Source organism: Zingiber officinale, chromosome 6B (genome assembly GCF_018446385.1).
Source record: "Zingiber officinale cultivar Zhangliang chromosome 6B, Zo_v1.1, whole genome shotgun sequence".
In the NCBI taxonomy this organism is placed as follows: Eukaryota; Viridiplantae; Streptophyta; class Magnoliopsida; order Zingiberales; family Zingiberaceae; genus Zingiber; species Zingiber officinale.
Window position 1 is genome coordinate 134,166,824 of NC_055996.1, and position 22,888 is coordinate 134,189,711.

General features: G+C 41.4%; 3 protein-coding genes across 8 annotated transcripts; 1 reads left to right on the top strand and 2 right to left on the bottom strand.

Moving 5' to 3' along the window:
• Positions 1 to 8,894: 8,894 nt before the first annotated feature.
• Positions 8,895 to 12,493, bottom strand: LOC121989646. 4 transcript variants are annotated; one of them, XM_042543816.1, is made up of 5 exons: positions 11,694 to 12,493; positions 10,835 to 11,598; positions 10,504 to 10,648; positions 10,121 to 10,240; positions 8,895 to 10,035 (listed from the first exon to the last, which is right to left on the bottom strand). In XM_042543816.1, exons 1-2 carry the CDS (start codon positions 12,359 to 12,361, stop codon positions 10,950 to 10,952), a joined length of 1,317 nt encoding a protein of 438 aa, XP_042399750.1. In that variant the 5' UTR covers positions 12,362 to 12,493; the 3' UTR covers positions 8,895 to 10,035; positions 10,121 to 10,240; positions 10,504 to 10,648; positions 10,835 to 10,949. The 4 variants fall into 4 exon arrangements, with proteins under 4 accessions (XP_042399750.1, XP_042399749.1, XP_042399748.1 ...); XM_042543815.1 differs by having other exon boundaries at positions 10,121 to 10,252; XM_042543814.1 differs by having other exon boundaries at positions 8,895 to 10,240.
• Positions 12,494 to 14,671: 2,178 nt separating this feature from the next.
• Positions 14,672 to 18,702, bottom strand: LOC121989648 (probable serine/threonine-protein kinase DDB_G0278509). Of its 3 annotated transcripts, none has more exons than XM_042543821.1 (6): positions 18,503 to 18,702; positions 18,248 to 18,358; positions 17,687 to 18,068; positions 16,181 to 17,590; positions 15,916 to 16,062; positions 14,672 to 15,452 (listed from the first exon to the last, which is right to left on the bottom strand). In XM_042543821.1, exons 4-6 carry the CDS (start codon positions 17,565 to 17,567, stop codon positions 14,887 to 14,889), a joined length of 2,100 nt encoding a protein of 699 aa, XP_042399755.1. In that variant the 5' UTR covers positions 17,568 to 17,590; positions 17,687 to 18,068; positions 18,248 to 18,358; positions 18,503 to 18,702; the 3' UTR covers positions 14,672 to 14,886. The 3 variants fall into 3 exon arrangements, with proteins under 3 accessions (XP_042399755.1, XP_042399753.1, XP_042399754.1); XM_042543819.1 differs by having other exon boundaries at positions 16,181 to 17,594; positions 18,503 to 18,701; XM_042543820.1 differs by having other exon boundaries at positions 16,181 to 17,594; positions 17,687 to 18,083; positions 18,503 to 18,701.
• A 415-nt stretch (positions 18,703 to 19,117) lies between these two features.
• On the top strand, positions 19,118 to 22,639 carry LOC121989647 (G-type lectin S-receptor-like serine/threonine-protein kinase B120). Its single transcript, XM_042543818.1, has 7 exons — positions 19,118 to 20,677; positions 20,753 to 20,866; positions 20,944 to 21,134; positions 21,216 to 21,426; positions 21,496 to 21,730; positions 21,814 to 21,964; positions 22,056 to 22,639. Exons 1-7 carry the CDS (start codon positions 19,423 to 19,425, stop codon positions 22,377 to 22,379), a joined length of 2,481 nt encoding a protein of 826 aa, XP_042399752.1. The 5' UTR covers positions 19,118 to 19,422; the 3' UTR covers positions 22,380 to 22,639.
• Positions 22,640 to 22,888: the final 249 nt, after the last annotated feature.

Sequence of the window (22,888 nt, forward strand, 5' to 3'; positions counted from 1 at the left end):
CGGTATTTCATTACCTTCATTGATGATCACTCTCATTATTGTTATGTTTATTTGCTGAAAACTAAGGATGAAGCTTTAGATAAATTTATGGTTTTTAAATCTGAAGCTGAGAATCAAACAAATAAAACTATTAAGAGGTTAAGGTCTGATAGGGGTGGAGAGTTTACCTCGAACCTGTTTCAAAAATTTTGTCAAGATGCAGGTATAATTCACGAGTTAACTGCAGAACGAAAAAATCAAACCCTTGAAGATATGATTAATTCCATGTTAGGCAGTTCTGGGTTACCCAACTTCATGTGGGGGGAAGCTCTATATACTGCATGCCATGTGTTAAATAGAGTCCCCATGAGATCTAGGGATAAAAGCCCATAAGAGCTTTGGAAAGGCTGGAGGACAAGTTTGAAATACCTTAAAGTGTGGGGGTGCCTTGCAAAGGTACAAGTACCTAAACACAGAAGAAAAAAACTTGGTCCAAAGACCATAGATGATATTTTCTTGGATTATTCTCAAAATAGTATTGCATATAAGTTTCTGATTATTAAATCTGAAATTTCTGGAATAGATGCAAATACTATTGTAGAACTTCACGATGCCACATTTTTTCAGGATATATTTCCTATTGATCATGTCTGAGCGCTGAGTCGATAGACGCTGGGGGTGTGGCGCTCTCCGCTGTCTCCGATTGGCGATATGGATCTCCGGCGAACCTGAAAAGAAGTCGAGTCGGGAAGGGGTTCCAGGTGACGACCCTCCGACGCTCAAGTCAGGCGAAGAAGAAAAGAGGTAGAGTAACTGTGGCTACAGTGATGAGAATTTTGCATACCTCCGTCGAAGTTTGGGGTTCTTATATAGGACCCCGGGGAGGCGTGAGCACGGTTATCAATGCGTGCACGCTTCCCTAAACATACCTCCAAATGAGTGTGTCAGAAAAGCATGTCTGACGTCATTCCGCAATCGTCCGAGCATATCCCTGACGTGATGGTGGAAGCTTCCACCGTGCGATATTCTGTCCGATCCGACCGCCGAACATGCTGTTTGTCGGCGGCAGGCGTCTCGAGGATGATGTTACCAGCTGTCCCTTTCGTCTTTTTGCGTCTCTTGTCGGTTCCAGGGCCAAGCGGTCCGACCGCTCGGCGCTCCCAGCACTCGGGTACGGGTATGTATTGGATCGAGTGGGAAGATCCTTGGTCCTGTGCTCGGATGGGATCGCACCTTAGTGATCTGTGCTTCGACCGAGTGGCCTGTCCGCCCGGCCCATAAGCTCCTTTACCTTAAGCGTCAGAAGCTCGACTTGGGGTCGAGCTATATTCCGATCGGCCTGGAGGACATCCTGCCGACCAGTCAGATGTTCTGTCTGCTCGGTAGGACCTTGGGGTTGCCCTTATTGACCTTTGACCTCCATGTGTCGTTGACCGCCGCCGACGTGGGCGCCCCGTCCTTACCACCGGATCACATGTCTTCCCCTCAAGTCTAGTCGAAGGAGGCGCTAAGTCCGACTGACTGGACCGTGAGTCTGGCTAGGTGGCATCACTCTGCCGCTTTCTAAAATGCCCTTTCGCTCGGTCAGTATGATGTCAAGTGGGGTCGTTTGGCCTATTACTAATGATGGTCCGGTCAGTCTGTCGCCTGTCACCACTGACGTCTTCAGGATTCCCTTGGAATACGTGCAAATCCCCGCCATTATGGTTGAGCACGCGAGCTATGCGCCGTAATGGGGCTTATTAAATGCACTCCTATGACCTGACGCCACGTGGCACCTCTTTCGTCATCGTACGGCGACGGCGTCACGTCCGATGGGACCTTTGGCAGTTATAAATGAGCAGCCAGATACAAGCCTCGGTCCCTGTGACCTGCATCCGACGGTTCGGGACGATCGGGCCCAACCTTATAAAGCCTTCGCCATCCCCTTCAGCCGCATCTTCGCGTTCGTGCTTGCAGAGCTCTCGTTTGTGCTCAATGCTCCGGCGAACCAGATTTCTCGGCCTTCCGACGATCTTCTGTCTTCTTCTTTCGCCCGCCCTACTTTCTGTAAGATCCTTTGCCTTTTGCTCCCTGGTTCCCGCCTTTTCTTTGCACTCCTCTCTGTAGTCGTGTTTTTCAGTTACTGTTACGTTCATCTTTCTCCTCAAGCCCCTTGCCTTTTCTTTGCAGCCCCAAGGTCCTACCGAGCAGACAGAATATCTAACCGGTCGGCAGGATGTCCTCCAGCCCGATCGGAATATAGCTCGACCACAGGTCGAGCTTCCGACGCTTAAGGTAAAGGAGCTTATGGCCCGAGCGGACAAGCCGCTCGGTCAAAGCACAGATCACTGAGGTACGATCCCATCCGAGCACAGGACCGATGATCTTCCTGCTCGGTCCAATACACACCTGTACCCGAGTGCTGGGAGCGCCAAGTGGCCGGACCGCTTGGCCCTGGAACCGACAAGAGACGCAAAAAGACGAAAGGGGCAACTGGTAACATCATCCTCGAGACGCCTGCCGCCGACAAACAGCATGGTCGGCGGCCGGACCGGACAGAGTATCGTACGGTAGAAGCTTCCACCGTCACGTCAGGGATATGCTCGGACGATTACGGAATTGTGTTAGGCATGCTTTTCTGACACACTCATTTGGAGGCATGTTTGGGGAAGCGTGCATGCATCGAGAAGCGTGCCCGCGCCTCCCCGGGGTCCTATATAAGGACCCCAAACTTCGACGGAGGTATGCAGAATTCTCATCACTGTAGTCACAGTTACTCTGCTTCTTTTCTTCTTCGCCTGACTTGAGCGTCGGAGGGTCGTCGCCGGAAACCCCTTCCCGGCTTGGCTTCTTTGCAGGTTCGCCGGAGATCCATATCACCAATCGGAGACAGCGGAGAGCGCCACGCCCCCAGTGTCTATCGACTCAGCGCTCGGACAGGATCACCTATGAAGACCATAACACCTCAGTCTATATCTAGTATTTCTACTAGAGATAAGCCTGCTGCCGTAGAGGTCCCATTATCCGTGGTAGGTACACCTTTCTCAAGTCACTCTAAACTAGATGAATCTAGTGAGTGTACAGAACTAAGAAGGAGCAAGAGACAACGTGTGTCGACGAATTTAAGCCAGGATTTTATCACCAATAATATAGAAGGTGACCCTGTGACATATAGAGATGTTATGACTTTTCCTGAAGCTAAGCACTGGAAAGAGGTCATTAAAAGTGAAATGGAGTCTATTATCTCTAATGCCACTTGGGAGTTGGTAGATTTACCTCCTGGGTGTACCACTATAGGATGTAAATGGGTGATTAAGAGAAAACTAAAACTTGATGGGTCAGTAAATAAATTCAAAGCCCGCCTAGTTACCAGAATTACTACAATCCGAGTATTAATAGCGTTGACATCCATATATCATCTTAAGGTCCATCAAATTGATGTCAAAACGGTATTTCTTAATGGAGATCTTGAAGAAGAGATATATATGGATCAGCCTGAGGGACATGTAGTTTCTGGAAACGAGAATAAAGTCTGTAGGCTAGTCAAATCTCTTTATAGTTTGAAGCAAGCCCCAAAGCAGTGGCACGAAAAATTTGATAGAGTTATGCTATCGTTTGGCTTTGAAATGAATTACTCTGATAAATGTGTGTATGCTAAAATGAAAGGTGATAATTGTATTATCTTATATTTATATGTAGATGATATTCTACTTTTTTGTTCTAACCTTTCTATTATTAATGAGACTAAGGCCCTCTTAAGTGGTAAGTTTGATATGAAGGATATGGGTTGTGCTGACATGATTTTAGGGCTGAAGTTGACTCGTTCAACTAATGGAATAGCAATTTCTCAGTCACTCAATATTGAGAGAGTATTAGAGAAATATGACTATAGCCAAGTTAAATCTGTCGTCACACCCTATGATCCTTCAAAAACTCTCCACAAGAATAAGAGTGGTGTGGCAGTGTCTCAATTAAGATACTCACAAATAATAGGTAGTCTAATGTATTTAGCAAATTGTTCTAGACCTGATATTTCTTTTGCTATAACGAAATTGAGCAGGTTTACCAGCTGTCCGGACAGAATGCATTGGGATGCATTAGACAGAGTACTCAGATACCTCAAAGGCACTATATCCTTAGGCTTGTGGTATGGGAGATTCCCTGTAGTCCTGGAGGGATATAGTGATGCTAGTTGGATAGCTGACACTGCTGAGCATAAAGGTGTTACTAGTTATATCTTTACACTTGGAGGCGGTGCAGTTGCTTGGAGGTCTGTTAAACATACGATTATAACCCGTTCTACATCTGAGGCAGAATTGTGTGCTTTGGATACCACAATAACTGAAGCTGATTGACTTAAGGGTCTTCTTTTTGAAATTTCCTTGATGATAAAGTCAATACCTTCTATTTCAGTACACTGTGATAATCAAACAACAATAGCTCAGATTAGAAGCTCCAAGTATAACCAGAAACAGAAGAGACCTGTACAAATAAGATTAAAGTCTATTCGTGAGTTAGTGTCTCTTGGAGTGGTGTCATTGGACTTTGTAAGTTCAAAAGACAATATTGCTGATCCACTCACTAAAGGACTTGATTTTGAGAAAATCAAGAGATCCAATAAGGGAATGAGACTGAGGTCTATCCTGGTTTCATCTATAACTGCAACCCAACCTATCTGATTGGAGATCCCAAGAAGTAGGTTCAATGTGGTATAAACAAGTTATAAGGGTGAACCGTAGGCATCAAATTGATTGAGATGTAATCTCATAGTCTTTTCCCTAGATAGATGCTTGACTGCTAGTAAGGATGAGCTTAGGAGCTCTTAATGAGTTTAAGGTCTTAATGACAGGATGCTCGCAGTACATCCTTGGAGAACTCACCTATGTAAGTGTAATTGTGTGGGCGCAGTGTGGGGGGTCTAGGCAACTCTCCTTAGCACTTATGAAACAAGATTCGGTGGTATGACCGTAATGCACCAACCCAGAATGATTCAACCGTCGCCCGTGATGAGTTGTTATCAATTGATTTTCACATATAAAAAGTTTAAGATCAAGACTGAGTTCTCTTCAAACCTATGTGAATAAGATTGGTGTACTTAGGTGAAAATTCAAACCGGAAGGTATTTTCACTAAAAGCTCATTGCAACCAAGCCTTAGAACATATCTTTGTTTTCGACCAAAAATAATTTGAATTAGTGAGAGATTGTTGAGTTTTAATTCAAACTATTCCTTTTGTTTCTTTTTGGTAATGCATATGTGTATGCATTTAGTTCCACATTGCTAAGTTAAGAAGGTTGGAAGACCTTATATATGGAGTCCTTCCATCCTTGCTTAGGAAAGTTAAGGGGGCCTACACGCATGCGCTGGCCGAGCCCAAATCAGGTGGGTTCGGGGGGTTCGAGCTAGAAATCCATAAACCGGGTGCGACGCAATCGATCATCGCGCGCATGGGGGGGTGCAAATCCCCAGCTCGTGGGCCTCACGCTTGCAGGCGACCTGGTTAGTTTTTGTTAGTCTCTGGTTTGGTTCTGTCCCTCGCACCTAGTGGTTTGGTTCTGTCCGTGTGAGGAAGCAAAGCGAAGCGACGCACCTGGTTGTTCTGTCAGCGTGAGGAAGCGACGCACGCTTTGGGAAGCAGTGCTTCAGAGTGAATAAATATGCAGTCTGCTTTTTGATTCTTCACTCAAGCAATCTGTGCGCTGCTTTGCTTTCTCTTCTTCCTTCCTTTCCTTTCCTTGTTCTGAGTCTGAGACGACGCGAGTGGTTGTCGGATCTTGGGAGGATTTTGCCGGAGAGCCTCTGCACCGTGGGCGACAATAAATTCTCTAAAAATAGTCGGCACGCCGACGCTTCAACCGGAAGATACCAATTTCTAAATTTTACTCTTTTATTTACCTGTTTATTGCATGCTTGCTATTTTAGTACAATTTACTACTGTTTAGTACTCTCGTACAACAACAGATACTTCTCGTCGTATGCTTCCTCTAAGCAAAATTTATGCTCAATGCCAACCAGTTTCTACCCACTATCCTCTTTCACAAGTTCTAATTGCTCCTTCAAGTTTTGTTAAACCAACTAGTTTTACACAGGTAGTCAAAGACCCAAATTGGCATGCTGTGATGGCGATAGAGTTTGATGCTCTTCTCTGTAATAAAACATGGACCTTAGTTCCTCGTACTTCGTCTATGAATATTGTAGACTCTAAATAGGTTTACCGAATTAAATATCACGCAAATGTGTTTATTGAACGCTACAAAGCTCGTCTTGTTACAAAAGGTTTTAGTCAACAATCAGATATTGACTTCAACGATACTTTTAGTTTGGTGTCAAATTGTAACTATTAAATTATTACTATCTATTACTATTAGCTCCAATTGATTGATACAATGATTAGATATTTCTAATATTTTTCCAATCAACTTGAAAAAATTATTTTTATGCCGAGCTACAAGAGTCAGGCCACAAGTTTGAGGGAGTCGGGTTAATCGTGTAGCGAGAGTTGGATGCCCCGTTAGAAGGATTTGGATGAACCTTAGATCTCCATATCTATGTGACTCTTGACCACAGACTTGGCTTTCTACCTTAACCCTTCCACATGGAAACCTCCATTACCCACCACATCAAAATATATAGTGTTTAGGCCGTATTTATTTTCAAAAAATTTAAAAATACTCTTGATTTTAATTTTCAGAATGGCATCAGCGATTAATTAACCTTTTCGTTATTTCTTTTCACCTGGAGTTAAATAACAGATTAAGAATCTAATTAACTAACTCATTCATTAACACTCGACTAATAACAATAACAAATTTCTCTTGCATATAATCACCGACAACAATTATTAATTCTCAAATATACAATTATACATGCATTCCACGTGGAGACAAATGGACAGAAGCGAATATTCTCACCGCCACCGACACTGCCTTTCCTAATATTGGTTTTGTAATTTTTTTTTTTAAATGGAGCTTAACTATTATTATATTAATTTTATTCTAAATTGTTATATTAATATTTTCCAAATAGTTTGTTTTTTTTTTAAAAAAAAGACACACATCCTATTCCTATTTAGACGGGACGACCCGGCGATTAATTATGTATTTATTGGGTTATTTTTTTATAATTAAATAAGTGTTCGAAGGATTAATTCCATACGTGGAAGTTGGAACCATGTTTATCGTGTTTGAATAATAATTTAATAGCCAACATAATAATTGGATTGCACAAACCTATTTTTGTCTTTAATTAATTGGCTAATGTCAGGCACGATGCCCCTTTTAATTTAATTTTCCCCTTAATACGCCATCCAATTTAATTATTAATATTATTACCTTCCAAACCTCTCCATGGAAGTCATATTAATTAGTTGGGTGCCTTAAAAGATTTCATTCATCAAAATTATATATTTTGCTATGAAATTGAGAAAAAAGAACATGAAAATGTTAATTAGATAGAGTTGAATATGTGTATAGTTTAGTGGGTTAAGAAAGGATGTGTTAAGTTGGCGTGTTAGATTAGATATTGATTGATATTGATCTCCAACAACCTCAAAAGGTGGATGGGAACCAGCTCACAACAATATCGATCGATATCGATATGATTGCACTCACCAAGAACTAACAAGGGTGTAAGTGTAACCACCCAACGTCCTACACGAACTTAACTTTATGAAATCTCTAGCTAATTGGATTTCATCATGCTTCGCGAAAGTTTGGCCACTAGCTCGGCTTTGACTATAGAAAATGATGGAATCATGGAGCCATCTTCCCAATAGCCTAGCCTATGCACGAGGATCTAGAGTTAGAATGAGAGTATCTCCAATACCAAGTTTTTGAATAAGTCTCTGAAATGGAAAAAATCATTATGGATATAAGGTTTGAAGTTGATGGTTCAAGAGAAGTAGTAAAATTTTAAAATTATTGTTTTATCTTAAGATTTATATAATATACATGTAGTCATACAATTACATATTATGAATGAAATCACGTAAAAATCATTTAAAGTTCTAAATATTGTAGATGAATGCTTTGCCTTTCTTGGTCAAGGTTTCGGATAAAAAATAATTAACATCAGCTGATGGGCTGATACTGTATTTGCCGGGCCATTGTTGGGCCGAGCCCATTAGGCAAATGCATTACTGTCATGCAACTAAACACAAATCTAATAATAAAGCCATTTGAGTAACTACTTTTAGTATTCAGTGTCATAAAAGTTGATAATATATTGAACTAGTCGTTCATCAGCTTGCACATCCAACTGTGAAGGAATATGTTGCATCTGTTAGTTCTTGAAAAAATCTAAACCGTATGAATTGTAGACAATCAAAATAAAAATTTGAATAGAAAAATTAAGAATATATGAACATGAATCTTTGTTTATCAAAATCATGACAAAAAAATAATATTATAATTACAAAGAATACTTGAATGCAGTGGAATTATCATTGTTCTTCAGGTAAAACTCATCGATCCAATAATCCTACGGAAGAAGAAGAATGTTGACCTTCCGGAGAAGTTAGGATTGACGATGCCAAATCCTCTTCGTCAATAGGGAACGAAGAGACATCTCAAGGATGCCCTAATCATCTGGGGACCAACCCATTATATAGTACACATCTATTATTAGTCCATCGATAATAATAGATGTGGGATTATACATCCATATATATACTGAACATTTATTATCAACAAATAGATGATAATAAATATGGGACTATAGATTCTACATATATGAGATCCATATCCAATTACTCGAACCCACTAGACATAAATTAGATCATTTTAAAAGATTCGGATCGTATTCACGTATGCAACTTACAAATAAATCCACGTAATAAAGATAATTATATCCAACAGCATTTTGACATCAAAGGCATGGAATGGTATCCATTCTACTTTCTTCCAACACTGCTGCACAAGCAGGCAAAAGTTCTAGTAATTCCACAACAGTAGTTTGCTTGAATATTAAGAAGAAGAAGAGGACATGAGAATGTTCTTCTAAAGCTACTCTTTCATTGACATCTGGATCTTATCTAGAGAAAACATGCCATTGGGAATGCTTGGCATTAACCCAACACATAAGCAAAGCATAATTGAAGTAGAGCATGAGCACACCTGAATGAGAAAGACTAGTAAGAAAGCAGAGTCTACTAACTTAGATCTTTTACATGACAGAATGGACTCCAATCCATATTCCAACCCGCCCGGCCGCACTCTTTACTCGTCGGGTTAAGGTCGATAGAACATTGCGTGAATCTTTAGCTGAATGGCTCTCTGCTACATTGTCATTTGCAGCAAGAGAAACATCAGACAGTCTATGCCAGAGTTGTGTTTGAGTTATCATTTCTCTGCAAAGATATCGCGCTATTTTGAGCATTACCTATGCTCTGGATGAGAGCTTCATTGTCAAGTGGAAGAAGGTTGTTCTTTCCTAGATTTTCATTGGTTTGTCGATTCACTCGAACATCCAACACTCCTGCTGTAAGAAGGTTGCCCTTTAGCTTTGAATGATTGATAGGAGAAACATCTTGCTCCAATTTCTCAACAGAAGATCCACTTGTGGTTAGGCTATTGTTATAGTCGATATCATTTTGTAGATCAGCAAGATCAGTGATGGTAGAATTATTACCGACATTGCGGTTATTCCTATCTCCAGTTCCGTTCGATCGGTCCCGATGGCCTTTTTCATGTGCCTCTAGTAAAGAATCTTCCTCAGGGTCTTGGTCATCCAGGAACTCAGCCTCCTCGACTTGTTCATCTTTTTCTTCTTCATTTCCAGCATCGTCTCCATCCTCAGCTTCATAATCCTGCTCATCTTCTTGCTCATTATCTAGCTCATCAATCCCATCTTCCGGAATCTCTTTGGCCACTTCGTCGTCCATTGTGTGCTGGGATTCTGCGTCTTCTTCGCCTTTCTCGACTTCTTCTTCATGTTCTTTATCCTCGTTACTGACTTTACCTTCAGAAACGATGCCCTGGTCATGCGGGGGGAGGGTTTTCCGGCCAAGGACTGTAAATTCTGGATGGCTGTCGACGGCATTGTTTAAACTTCTCGATCCGTGTTCATCCGGTCCCTTCTTCTTGTCAAAAGAGTGTTTCAACTGATAAAGCAACCAGAAGAACACAAGAGTCAAGATGCAAATCTGAAGGAAACTGTTTAACCTCATTCCTTTGTTCCTTTGATTCCTAATGGAAGCCTGCCGCATCATGAAGATCACTGATGCCCAGGAAGGTTTTGTGATGCCAGATTCTAGCTTTAGAGTCACCCAACGCACAGCAATCCTAAATAAAAACCTAGAAAAAAATGTTACCAGGATGAATAAACTTGCTGCATAAAAAAATCGCTCTTTGTTTTTTTTTTTCTCACAGAACAGGAGGAATATAACCCAAATCGATCAGATCACGTCTTGTTCGTCTACGGAAAGAAGAAAAAGGGTAAAGATCCATGAAGCTCATAAGACAGATGCAGCAAAAGGACCTTTCTGAGCTGAAGAAAAGGAAGCATCTTGATGAAGAGAGAAACGCAACAGAGTGAGATGCCTCACCTGAAGAAGTCTCCTTTTCTCCTATCAGAGCTTCTCCATCCATGCTGGGATTTAGGTCAACACTGTGCGAGGGGAAGAGGGCGAGATGGCTTCCTGCTACAGTGGATTTACAGCAGAGACAAAGAAGTGTGCGTCTTTAATGGCACTGCAAGTGACGGTGTAGGAATTTCTTTATTATCAGTTTTCAGATATATACAAGCAAACAAAAAAATTACTCTCTAAATTTACAAATTAATCAGTAAAATATTACAGTAACTTTGTACGTTTATCCATTACAGTTTGCAATTGCAACTGGTTGATTAAAATTGGCCAAAGAAAGAAAGCGGATTACAAGATGAAGAGCTTCTGTTAGCAGCATTGCCGACGCCATGACTGTACTGTACAAGGAGAGGAGGAGATGATAGAGAAGCTACTTGTTTGTTGGTGTGTTCGTGGTGGGGTTTGGGTCACCGCAGCAAGTCCGGCGCGCTCAGCCCCTTCCTCAGCCTCTGCGAGAAAAGGCGGCAGGCGTCCATGCTCAGGTCCACGGCGGCGGCCAGCGCCACGAACACCGCCGCGTCCTCCGAGTACCCGATGTGCTGCGCCGCCACCTCCACCGTCGGCCGGCCGCCGCGCCCTTCCCCCGCCACCGTCACCGACATCACAAACCCGCGGTGGCTCGAGAAGTGTCGGCTGGGGCCGGTTGCGCCAGTCAGGTCGATGACGAATTGCCCTCCCTTGACGGTGCTGATGGTGGACTCCGACAGGTTGATGCTGGTTCCTACGGTGTCGTCCGGGAGGAGCGCGAAGCGGTAGCCGAGGTTGTCGCCGGCGCCGGCGCCTCCGCGCTCGCGCCAGGCCTCGAGACGCCCCCACGGGGTCCAGGTGCCGTCCACGGGGCGGAGCACGAGCCATGCACCAGGGTTGGAGCGGTTCACTCGGTCGGTCCCGGGGGTGGCCACGAAGGGGGTCACCATGGAAGCGAGAGCCACAGGCGACCCGGAGAGGTCGTGGATGGTCACCGACCAGCCCTTCCGCTCCTTCCCCGGCTGTTCCCGCTCCGACCCGAACGACGAAAGCCATTTCCTGCTGCTCCGTGACTCCGAAACCGCCGCCCTGCGACCAATTGCGACGAACCAAGAAATCAAAATTAAATTTTGAAGGAAAGATAGGAACACAGGATTGATGGAGGGGGCGAGTGACGGCGAGACCTGGAGCATATGTCGCGATCGACGGCATTGCGGCAGCTAAATTTGCAGGTGAAGACCGGCTGCCTCATTTTACCCTTTACTTGTAGAACCTGAGGGCTACATTCCGGCACGCCGTCGAACTCGAACACAAACCGAGGGTCGGGCTCGGCCTTCACCGTCAGATATAACTGCGCCTCCGATGACCAGGAGGAAGAAGGGGAGCCTTTTCCAATCTTTGCCGTCTTCTTACCGATGGAGACCCAGCCGCTGTGGAACTCCATCGCCTCCCTCGTCCCGCCGTCCTTTGCGATTCCCTTCAGGTCCAGCCGCATCGTGAACTTGCCAAGAAGCTTCCCGGAGCTCAACCAGAAGGAACCCCCCTGCGACTGCGAGCCGGTGTAGACGGAGACATTAAGTTTATCGCGGCTGGCGGAGGAGGCGAAAAGCGACGACTTTCCAGCGATTCTATCAAGATCAGCCTTGGATAGGTGGAACAGGCCGGCAATGGAATCCGTGTTGTCTAAGACGGAGTTTCCATCGGAAGCTATGATCGGAACGTTGGCGGTCTGTTGAGGGAACTTGCCAAAGCGGATCTTCGCGAAGCAGGGGGAGGCGGAGGGCGCCGGCGGCACAAGAACCTTTAGCGCGAGGTTGCCGACGATTATCCGAATAAAAGGGCATCGGTCCATGGAACCGTCCGCTGTGAATCCGTCGAGCTTTTTCCTCGGCTTCTTCTTCTTCTTCTTCTTCGTCGCGATGGAGCAGCAGAGAGAGAGAGAGAGGGAGAGAGAGAAGTGAAGGGGAGAGCGTTAAAGGAGGTACGACACGAGACAGGCTGGCAGAGTTGCACTTGATTTAGACCATTTATTAATTAAATTGTGATAAAATTAATTACGCAAAACTTGAGATATTTTTAATAACAATATATATATTCTATATTTTTAATTATGTTTTTAGTCGTGTAACTTATAATTTTTTTAATTTTAATTTTATTATGAGTTAATTTATATTTTTAGTTTCGTAATTTATAATATTTTCTAATTTTAATCCTTCTTTCTCAAAAATTAAAAATTTTCAACAAAAAATGATGAGTTGTAAATTGAATTTGGGGATTTTGATTTTTTATGACCTATGTGTTTTTTATATTCCAACCACAAACTAGACATTATTCGTTGAAAAATTTCAATTTAGGAAAAAAAAAGACTGAAATTGAAAAATATTATAAGTTATAGGACTAAAAACATAAATTAACTTATAACCTGACTAAAATTGAAAAAGATGTAAATTACAGGACTGAAAATATAATTTTCTCTTTTTATAATTCAGATTTTAATTTTTCTAAAGATTAATAGTTAAGTCAAAGATTTTCATGTCAATGAAACAAATAAAATTTTTATTATTGTTTGCCGTATCAGCTAAAAATTTATTATTGCTAAGGAAAATTAAAAGAATGATGTTTCAGGTTAAAAGAGGGGGAAAATATCTAGTAATATTTTAGTTTTCGTATTTAAAAAATAATACTTAATCTATTTGACTAAAAGTTAAATGTGAAAAAAATTTAATTTTATAAGAAAAATAGAATCATCGGATGATGTCCTTCATCGCTCGCTCTGATCTATAATTATGTCGATTTATCGATATGTCCATTCTTGATGTCCTGTAAAATAAAATTTATCAAGGTTTGAAATTATTGGTGTTACCCTTACTATTTAGTAAGTCATGAATGATGTGAAATTCACATGTGTGTATGAGAAAATAAAAATACCTCGAAGAAAATTTATATTCATGAAAAAAAAGAAGATTATATATTCATCTATTTTTTAGATAAAATTTTAAATTGAGATAAAAGTGAAAAAAAATTATTATACATTATTTTAAAATTTTAAAAAATGGGGCGACAAAAATATACATTTTAAACTATTTAATTTTATTTTATTTATATAATTAAATATTAATCTTTATATATATTGAGAGATTACATACAATTATTCATTTTAATTAGTAAATAACCAGAGGTTACATACAATAATTAATTTTAATTAGTAAATAAATCGTCATGCACAGGTTAAAAATATCAATTAGGTCTTGAATTGTCTATAATTAATTTAGATATCAACAAACGAAATAGAAATAGGCCTAAATTATTAATAAATTTAATATGATTTTTTACTCTTTCTATTATAAAAAAAATATCAAAAGATAAAGATATAATTATCTTTTATAAATTTTTTAACATTTTACATTAGGAAAAAAGATTAAATATTATTTTTTAAATACAGAAGAATAAAATACTACTGGATAGAAATATAGGAAAGTTAAATGTATATTCCCCATAAAAGAATTTCAGAACAATAACTTATCTCTAATATTACAATAATTTTAATTAAATTAATTTTTATGTTTACTATATTATTTTATTTAAAAAAGAATATTTTTAAAGTGAAATATATTTTTGATATTTTTTTCAATATTAAATGCTAATGATGATAGGAAACGGCCATTATATGTGTGAATTTTACTACTGTTTTTAGTTTAAAAGGAATAAATACTTCTTTGGCAACTGTTATAATAATATTAAAGTAATTTCATAACAATGATATTTTTTACAAAAAAAGGAAATAAGAATATTTTTAAAATAAAAATAAATTACTCTTTTATTTTTTTTTAAAAAAAAAGGCAATCAAAGTAGACAATAAAACGCTTCTTTTTTATTTTTGCCCATTAAAAATGGCTTTACATTGTTTAAATTGCAAAAACTAAAAACAAATCAGCATTTGTATTACAAGTTTCAGTATTTCAAATAGATTGAAAGGACCTTTTCATTCAAAAAATCACATTTTCATTCCACATAATTAAAAACATGCATACTTCATAGTGGAGACGAGAGGTAAACAGATGAAGAATAATAGTAAAGAATGGGGAAAGCAAGATAGAGTTAAAAGAATCTTCTTTGTTGTTTACCAACAAGAAAGAAGAGGATGATGATAACGAAGAAGACGTGAAGAAGTAACAAATACTTGACAATTCATTACTACATAAAAATTCCATCAACAACTCTACTTAAAAGTCGATAAAAGCACAATTATATGAAGAAACAACTAAATTAACAGCTCAGTTCAATAAGACTGGCAAGAAATTATTTTCCACAAGCGATAACTCGATCCTAGAGTATCCTTTTATTGGTACTTGAACTGCAGAATGAACTTAATCATTCTCAGAACGATCCCTCACTCTGGATTCTCCGTAAAGGATTATCCGAAACCAGACCTTGCGGTTTCGCACTCGGAAGATTATTGGTTGGCTTGGAGGTTACAGACTTGTGCTTGTTCCTGGATGATGTAATCAATGAGTTCAGGGCGCTGACAGACTTCGTTCGCCCGTATGATGACTTGTTTCCATGAAGCAAATCTTTGTGTTTTGATCTAAAAGCACGGTCGAACTGATGAGTGGAGAAGGATCGACTTGAACGGTCTGTGACATCCTTTGAGCCACTTGCGCGAATGGGCTGCCTGTTGTAGTAAGCAAGACGAGGCAGAAGATAATGCAAGCACTTCTTAAGTTGCTCGTCCCCGACATTCTTCTGGGCAGGATTGCCTTCCAGGATAACTGCTTGCAAGGAAGCATAATTAGCTGCCAGTTGACCAAGACCTTTTGAAGTTGCTATTCGATTTGAACGCAAGTCGAGAACGGTTAGTTTGAGGAGACGATGCAGGCCTTCAACTTCACTGATCTTGTTCCCAGCTAAATACAGTTCCTTTAGTGATGAACAAGAAGCCAAACCTTCGAAAGAAAAAAAAAATAAACAGGAACTAACATTAAATTGCTAAGGAAATACAATGATTTCAAGAAGTTGGCGTAAAAAAGTTACTTCTCAATCACAACAGAAAAAAAAATTAATGAATTCCAGGTTTAGCAGAGAGGACCATAGATCTCATGAAGCACATAACTACTACAAAACATTTATTGCAGGCAATTTTTATTGATTTGTACTAAATGTATCTTTTTTTAAGTTTTTCACTTTACGTGGAATGAATAAGCATTTTCTTTGAGGAACACTTCCTTGCAAGTAAAGATGCAAAATATGCTAAGTTGATCTTTAGTTTCTTTTTATTTTATGTAAATTGTATCAAGACGATGAATGAGTACATACATGTTTCAATGATATAAGAATGTAGTAACGGAGTCATATATATATATATTTTTTTAAAAAAAAACATTATTAAACAAACAAACAAGTTCATACCATGGCCAATCCTACTTATTTTGTTATAACTCAGATCCAGTACACGGAGACGTGTAAGTTCTTTGAGACCTTCGATGGCTGATATATGATTCTTTGATAGATTTAACATGTGAAGACCCTTTGGAAGAGATCCTGAAGTTATCCTAACTGGAAAAAAATGGCAAATTATTAAACATAGAATGAAAAAAAGTGCCAGATAAAAATATTGTGTGCCAAAAGGCAAAACAAAAATGGTCCAATGAACTTGAATGCATCCAATTCATACCTATAAAGTTGCCTGATAAATTCAGCATCTTTAAATTAACAAAAGAACTGAGAACGGGTGTTGCAACCAAACCAAGATTTGTCATCTGTGCACTCGATGAAGCAGGACTAAGGGATGAAATGTAATTGTAAGCTGCTATCATTCCAATACTACTTTTAGCATCAAGTTTTTTGCTTCCCACTTTGCTAGCTTTCTTACTTGGCACCTTGTCAGAAATTAGATGAGGATTTTTACCCAATTCTTTGACATAGTTACAATTCTGAACATCAAGTTGACTAATCCAAGATGCAATCCGATTAATATTACAATTTTCAGGACTCGACCCATTCAAATTTTCAACAGAAGGTTCTTCAACACCACAAGTCACTGCACTATCAGGTTGATCACTGCAATCAGGGCAATTCTCATCAGCCGAAGAAACATCAAAAATTATCTTCTCAGAACAACTTCCCCCCTCTCTTTCCTGATCCTCAATCTCCTTGGATTCGAGATTATAGTTGGAATGGTGGCATGTCTCTCCAGAATCCATATCACAAGGTGAACCAATGATGTCGACCAATTGATTACCACTATTAGACTTCATAATTGAGCATTTACCATCTTTGTCTGAATCTGAAAGCTCATTACTCTCACTACAATCAGAAATGTAATGTAATTCAGTTTTTTGCACAACTCTAGACGCAGTTGCTGCGTTGCCATCTGAAAACAGGCCTCTCCCAAAATCTACAGATAATAGATTTTCAACTGAGTTCGAATGAGGCCCCATTGGCTCCAGCTTGAGAGTGCCATCATTGATGTCAATAGTCTGTCCTCCAAGGTTAGTTAGAGAACAAGACTTTCTACTAATGAACTGGCCATTTGATGATAATTGTTCATATGAAACATAGTCAGGAGATTCATCGTCAGCATAGTCATTATACTCTGCATTGGACTGGTCATGGATCCCAATGGAAAAGAGGCATTCATGTTGAACTGGTTCAGCAAACTCGGTGAATTCAAGAATCTGTTTCTGTGAGCAATTTTCATAATCAGTGTGGTATTCATCTAGTTTCTTACCACTAATGCTACCAGTTTGGTTTATCCCATGAGATAAAAACCTTGCTTCTGATTCATTCTTCTGAATCATAATATTATAGGGAGAACCTCTTTCCTCGTCCAAGATATTTCCAACAGATTTACTTTTTCTAATTTTTGCCTTAAGAACAACTGCCTTCTGTGCCTTGAAATGGAGCTCTTGACTATCTTCAGAACAATCATCTTCTTTACAATCAGTATCCAGCAAACATGGGGCTGTTATTTTCTCCAGTTGGGATACCGAACTGCTAAATTCATCTGCAGTAAGCTTAATTTCTTGATCTTCAGAATGTTTTGCAGAATTGCATTGCATTGTTCCACTAGCCTCTTGAACAACTTTCTAGTATTCAGAACATATATTTCAGTGCTAATATAGACACACATGCAAGACAGAATCTATAAGAAACAAAAACAAGGATCTTTTCCATGTACCTTCGATTTATGAATCGGCAAAGAACTGAAGAGTCGGGAAAACTTGACCATTTCACTAGTGCACAATGGAGGGACCAAGATCACGTAGTATAAGTTATATGCGACTAACTAAAAGGAGGGAAATAATCTACTGCCCGAATCGATTCTTAGCCCATCTCGACATTAGCCGTAGTCGAGAGAGCGGCCTACTAGCGCACGGCAAAGTCTCCAAATGCTCGATGCCTTTGATACCCACAACGAAATCAGTATGCTTGCATTACCATCAAAACCCCACACCCACAAAGAGGTGCGAGAAGAATATGGTTTTTCAACAGCGGCCAGAGTGTAGGAAGGCTTTTATCAACTAGAGAAGGCTAAACAACAAGAAGGACCAGTAAAAATCCTGCAACCACAAAATCTGTGAGGTATGATTAAAACCAAGGAGCTGATAGCAACAATCATGTCGCAATTTCTAAATAAACACAAGATTGTAGATAGACTCATGAAACTTCTAAACGGAAAAAATTGATTGATTTTCTACATGAAATACTGTCAAACTATTTCCATGATGAACAAGCGTACCCCAATAGCATACAAGTTCACAAAACTAAGCAGGAAAGTCGCCGGAGGCGAGCAAAACCCTTGAGAGCTATGTCGAGCTTCTCCGCCCAAGATTTACCAGATTCTTCGTAACTTCAATCAGAAAAAACTAACAAAAGATTAAATTTTATGACGAAATAGATATCCTCTAATCAAAATCTGGCAAAAACAGGATCCTTTCGAAACAAAATCATTATCAAAAGAGAATCGCAAACGGAGAAAAGAGATCGCACTAACCTCCTCCAGATTGGATCGCGAAGGGAGGAGAACGAAGCGAGGCGGATTCGACAATAGGAGACGTGAGCGAGGAGAATTCGCTTAGAAGACAGGCAGCCGCGGCTATTTATGGAAAAAACCTAATGGGGGCGATTCAAGGATAAACCCTAACCACAGAGCAATCGCAGGGCAGGCATTCCCAGCAGTCTCAATCATAATCCCATCAAGAATTGTTCAAATTTCCCAATAATTAATTAATTAAGTTAAATTAAACTAAATTAAATAATTGCATAGGTCTGTTCTGCAAAACTGCATTATCAGGAGAGCATTAAATTGCACTCGCCAGATTGTGATCCAGGGCAATCTGCACAGGCCACAAGTTGCCACAGAAAACAAAAAAAATCTAAATCTATGATAGAGAAACAAGCGTTGACTATTGTTGACTGCTCCAGTTCTTCCATCCTTGTTAGGTTTTGACCATTGGTCAAAACATTGGGCACGAGGGTACGATTCTTCCTTTCTCTCAGCTCCGACTGGTTGATTAGGCGCACCACAGGCGGAATCCTATCTACATAATCCTTTTTTAAAGATCTCAATCTCTATCATTTTCACTTTACCAAATGAGAAAAATATTGTTCTGTCCCGGTAAACATGAATAAATTATCGAAATTCTTCCTGTTCTTACCAAATACTGTCTTTTTAGATCGAGATACCGATAAAGGAAGCTTCTTTATGCAAAAGAATTGGTTTAAAAAAAGGTTCATGGCCATTATTTGTGCCGCTTTTAGATAGGAGAAGACTTCGTCCTCGCCCTGTTCATACCTGCACAACCTCTTCCTTTATGATCAGAAAGATTGCTAGATTCCTCATCGTAAAGGAGGAAGAAGAAGAAGAAGCTCGATCAGTGCTTCAGTAGAATTTATTCGCTGTCGTGTTCCCCCATGACTCCTGCTTGGCTGCTCTCGCTTGCGATAATATTTTTGTCACCGCTGATTTCGCAAGCAGCGGACACCATCAATCCCGGAGAGTTCCTTCGCGACGTGGATAGGCTCATCTCGCCGGGGAGCATCTTCGAGCTGGGATTCTTCAGTCCTGGGCAGTCGTCCCACCGCTACGTCGGAATCTGGTACCACGACTTCTCCACCGACACCGTCCTCTGGGTCGCCAACCGCCGGGAGCCCGTCCTCGACCATGGAGGCGCCTTCGGCATCGCCGCCGACGGCAACCTCGTCGTCCTCGACGCCGCCAACCGCACCCTCTGGTCCTCCGGCGGCGCCACCCTGCCTTTCAACAACTCCATGGTCCAGCTGACGGATTCCGGCAACTTGGTCCTCAATAACTCCGGCAGCGTCCGGTGGCAGAGCTTCGACCATCCGAGCGACACGTACATGCCGGGGATGAAGGTGGGCCTCGATCTCATAACGAGGGAGAACCAAAACATGACCTCTTGGAAGAGCGAGAACGACCCGGCGCCGGGGAACTTCTCGCTGAGCATGGACCCGCGGGGGTCGACGCAGATATTCATGTGGGACGGAGACCGGCCGCGGTGGCGCTCCGGGCTGTGGAACTCACAGATCTTCATCGGGATAAAGAACATGGTGCCGCAGTACATCTACGGCTTCAAGCTCAACAACTTCGTCCAGGAGCACAGAATGTACTTCTACTACGACCAGTTCAACAGCTCCCACCGCTACGTCCTCTCCTGGGACGGCCTCGTGAAGCACATGATCTGGAGGAATGACACCAGCGAGTGGTTACTGTATTGGTCGCAGCCGACGACGCCGTGCGACATCTACAACAAGTGCGGCAAGAACGCGGGTTGCACCGACGAGGCCTCTCCCATCTGCAGTTGCCTCGCAGGGTTCCAGCCGGCCTCCGGCGACGAGTGGGACGCCGGCAATTGGTCGAGTGGCTGCGTGAGGAAGACGGCGCTAGGTTGCTCCGCCGCCGGAAGCGGCGGAGATGGGTTTACCCGACTCAGGAGTATAAAATTGCCGGACACCTCGGACTGGTTCCCTGACCTTCTGGACACCTCTTCATGCCCCGACAAGTGTTTGAGGAATTGCTCCTGCACGGCCTATGCCTACGTGACCGGCATCGGGTGCTTGATCTGGGGGGTGGACTTGTTGGACATCCAAATGTTTTCCGGCGACGGCGGAGAGGACTTGTTTCTCCGACTCGCCGGATCGGAACTCAGTGAGTCACCTTCCCCAGCTCGCTCTTCTTCTCACAATCATATAATTCTAACCAATTTCATTCTCTCTGTTGCAGCAACCAGCAAAACAAGAACTCAGACAATAATCATAGCGGTGATCGTCGTATTAGTGGTTTCGATTTTCTCGGGATCCCTCTTCTTTCTATGGAAGCGCAGGAGGAGAATTCAAGGTATCCATGGCAAATTCCACTCGTTTACTCCTTCGATCAGCTTAAACTGATGTTCAAAATATATAATTCCTCGACAGAACAAGTATCAACGTATTCGAGCTTCGGCGGAGCTGCGAGTGTCTCAGACTCGATCAGAATCGACGAGGAGAGAAACGAGGAGGAGTTGTCTGAGTTACAATTGTGGACTTTCGACTCTGTCCTGTTCGCCACCAAGGGATTCTCAGACTCTGAACTGATCGGTGAAGGAGGTTTCGGCCCTGTTTATAAGGTGCATCTGCATTTGTTTGTCTAATTTCAAAAGCAAAAGAAAAAAAAAACTTGTGATTAAATTATCATTGTGAGATTACAGGGAACAAGTTTCGATGGCCAAGAACTAGCAGTAAAAAGGCTTTCTAGGAGCTCAGGACAGGGGATCGAGGAATTCAAGAACGAGGTGAAGCTGATCTCCAAGCTTCAGCACAGGAACCTTGTTAGGCTCTTGGGTTGTTGCATTCATGAGCAGGAGAGGATACTCATCTATGAATACATGCCCAACAAAAGCCTAGATGCTTTCCTGTTTGGTTAGTGTACTGCTCGCTGTAAGCTCCTTCAACTTCATTTGTCTTGATCACTCATTAAGATCGATGCAGACTCGACGAAGAGAACCCTTCTGGATTGGAACACAAGGTACAACATCGTCGAAGGGATTGCCCGGGGGCTAGTGTACCTCCACAGGGACTCAAGGCTACGAATCATTCATCGCGATCTGAAAGCTAGTAATATCTTGCTTGACAAAGAGATGAATCCTAAGATATCAGATTTTGGCATGGCGAGGATATTCGGAAACGACGATGAGACTAGCACAAAGCGAGTGGTCGGAACATTGTGAGTGATCATGACACTATATCTTGTTCATTCAATCACCTTGTTCATGTAAACTTAACTAGTTACTCCTTGCACAAACACAGTGGTTACATGGCTCCTGAATACGCGATGCAAGGCTATTTCTCGACGAAATCTGATGTCTATAGTTTCGGAGTTTTAGTACTGGAGATTCTCAGTGGAAAAAGAAACAACTCATATCGTCATCCAGAATGGGGCTTAAACCTCATAACATTAGTAAGCACCCTTTTTCTCCTATAATTCTTCTTCCCTCAAGCATTCATTCATTCATTCAGTGAGTGAGTGTCACACTCGCACCTTCATGCAGGCCTGGAAGCTTTGGAATGAAGGAAGAGCGATGGAATTCATCGACCCTGTCATCAAGGAATCAGCTAACTCGGCTTCTCTCAAATCATCGGTGACCAAATGCTTGAACCTAGCACTTCTATGCCTGCAAGATCACCCGAATGACCGACCGAGCATGGCAGCAGTCGTGGTAATGCTGGAGAGTGAGACTGTGGTTCCTACACCCCCGAGACCGCCAACGTTCGCCACGGATAGAAGCTTCAGTGAGACTGAGGAGTCATCGACCGTAGAGCTGAAGGCCATATCATCAGCAAGCGTTTCAATCACTATGCTCACAGGAAGATAGAAGTATTCCGATACATGACATGAAAGTCACTTAGCTAGTTTTTGATTGAATCGAACTGTTTCTGTGATGATGATACTAGACTAGACACAAGGAAATGCAAGCGGACCATGGCCTTTTTTTGTAGAGAATTGGTTTGCAGTAACATCGAGCCAGGAAAAACAGCTTGCCTGCTGTCTTTGGTTTGCAGTGCTTTCTTCTCTTGTGTTCCAGGACCAGAAGTCTTCCGCCATAGCCAATAATGCCATATATTTCCATCGCCATGATCAGTCTTGTCAAACCATGTGGGTCGGTTTGAATTGGGCAGGCAGAGCGAGAGCGATGTGAATGTCAATTTCCTCAGTATCCCAGTAGGGATAAATTCCATTCGTAACTGTCTGTGCCCCCACTCAAACACTACTATGTACACCACCAACAATTAAAAAAAAAAAATGTTCTGCTACGGCAGTACCGTCTCCACACATATAATATATAAAAATAAATAAATACTAATTCATAAGTACTAGACGTAT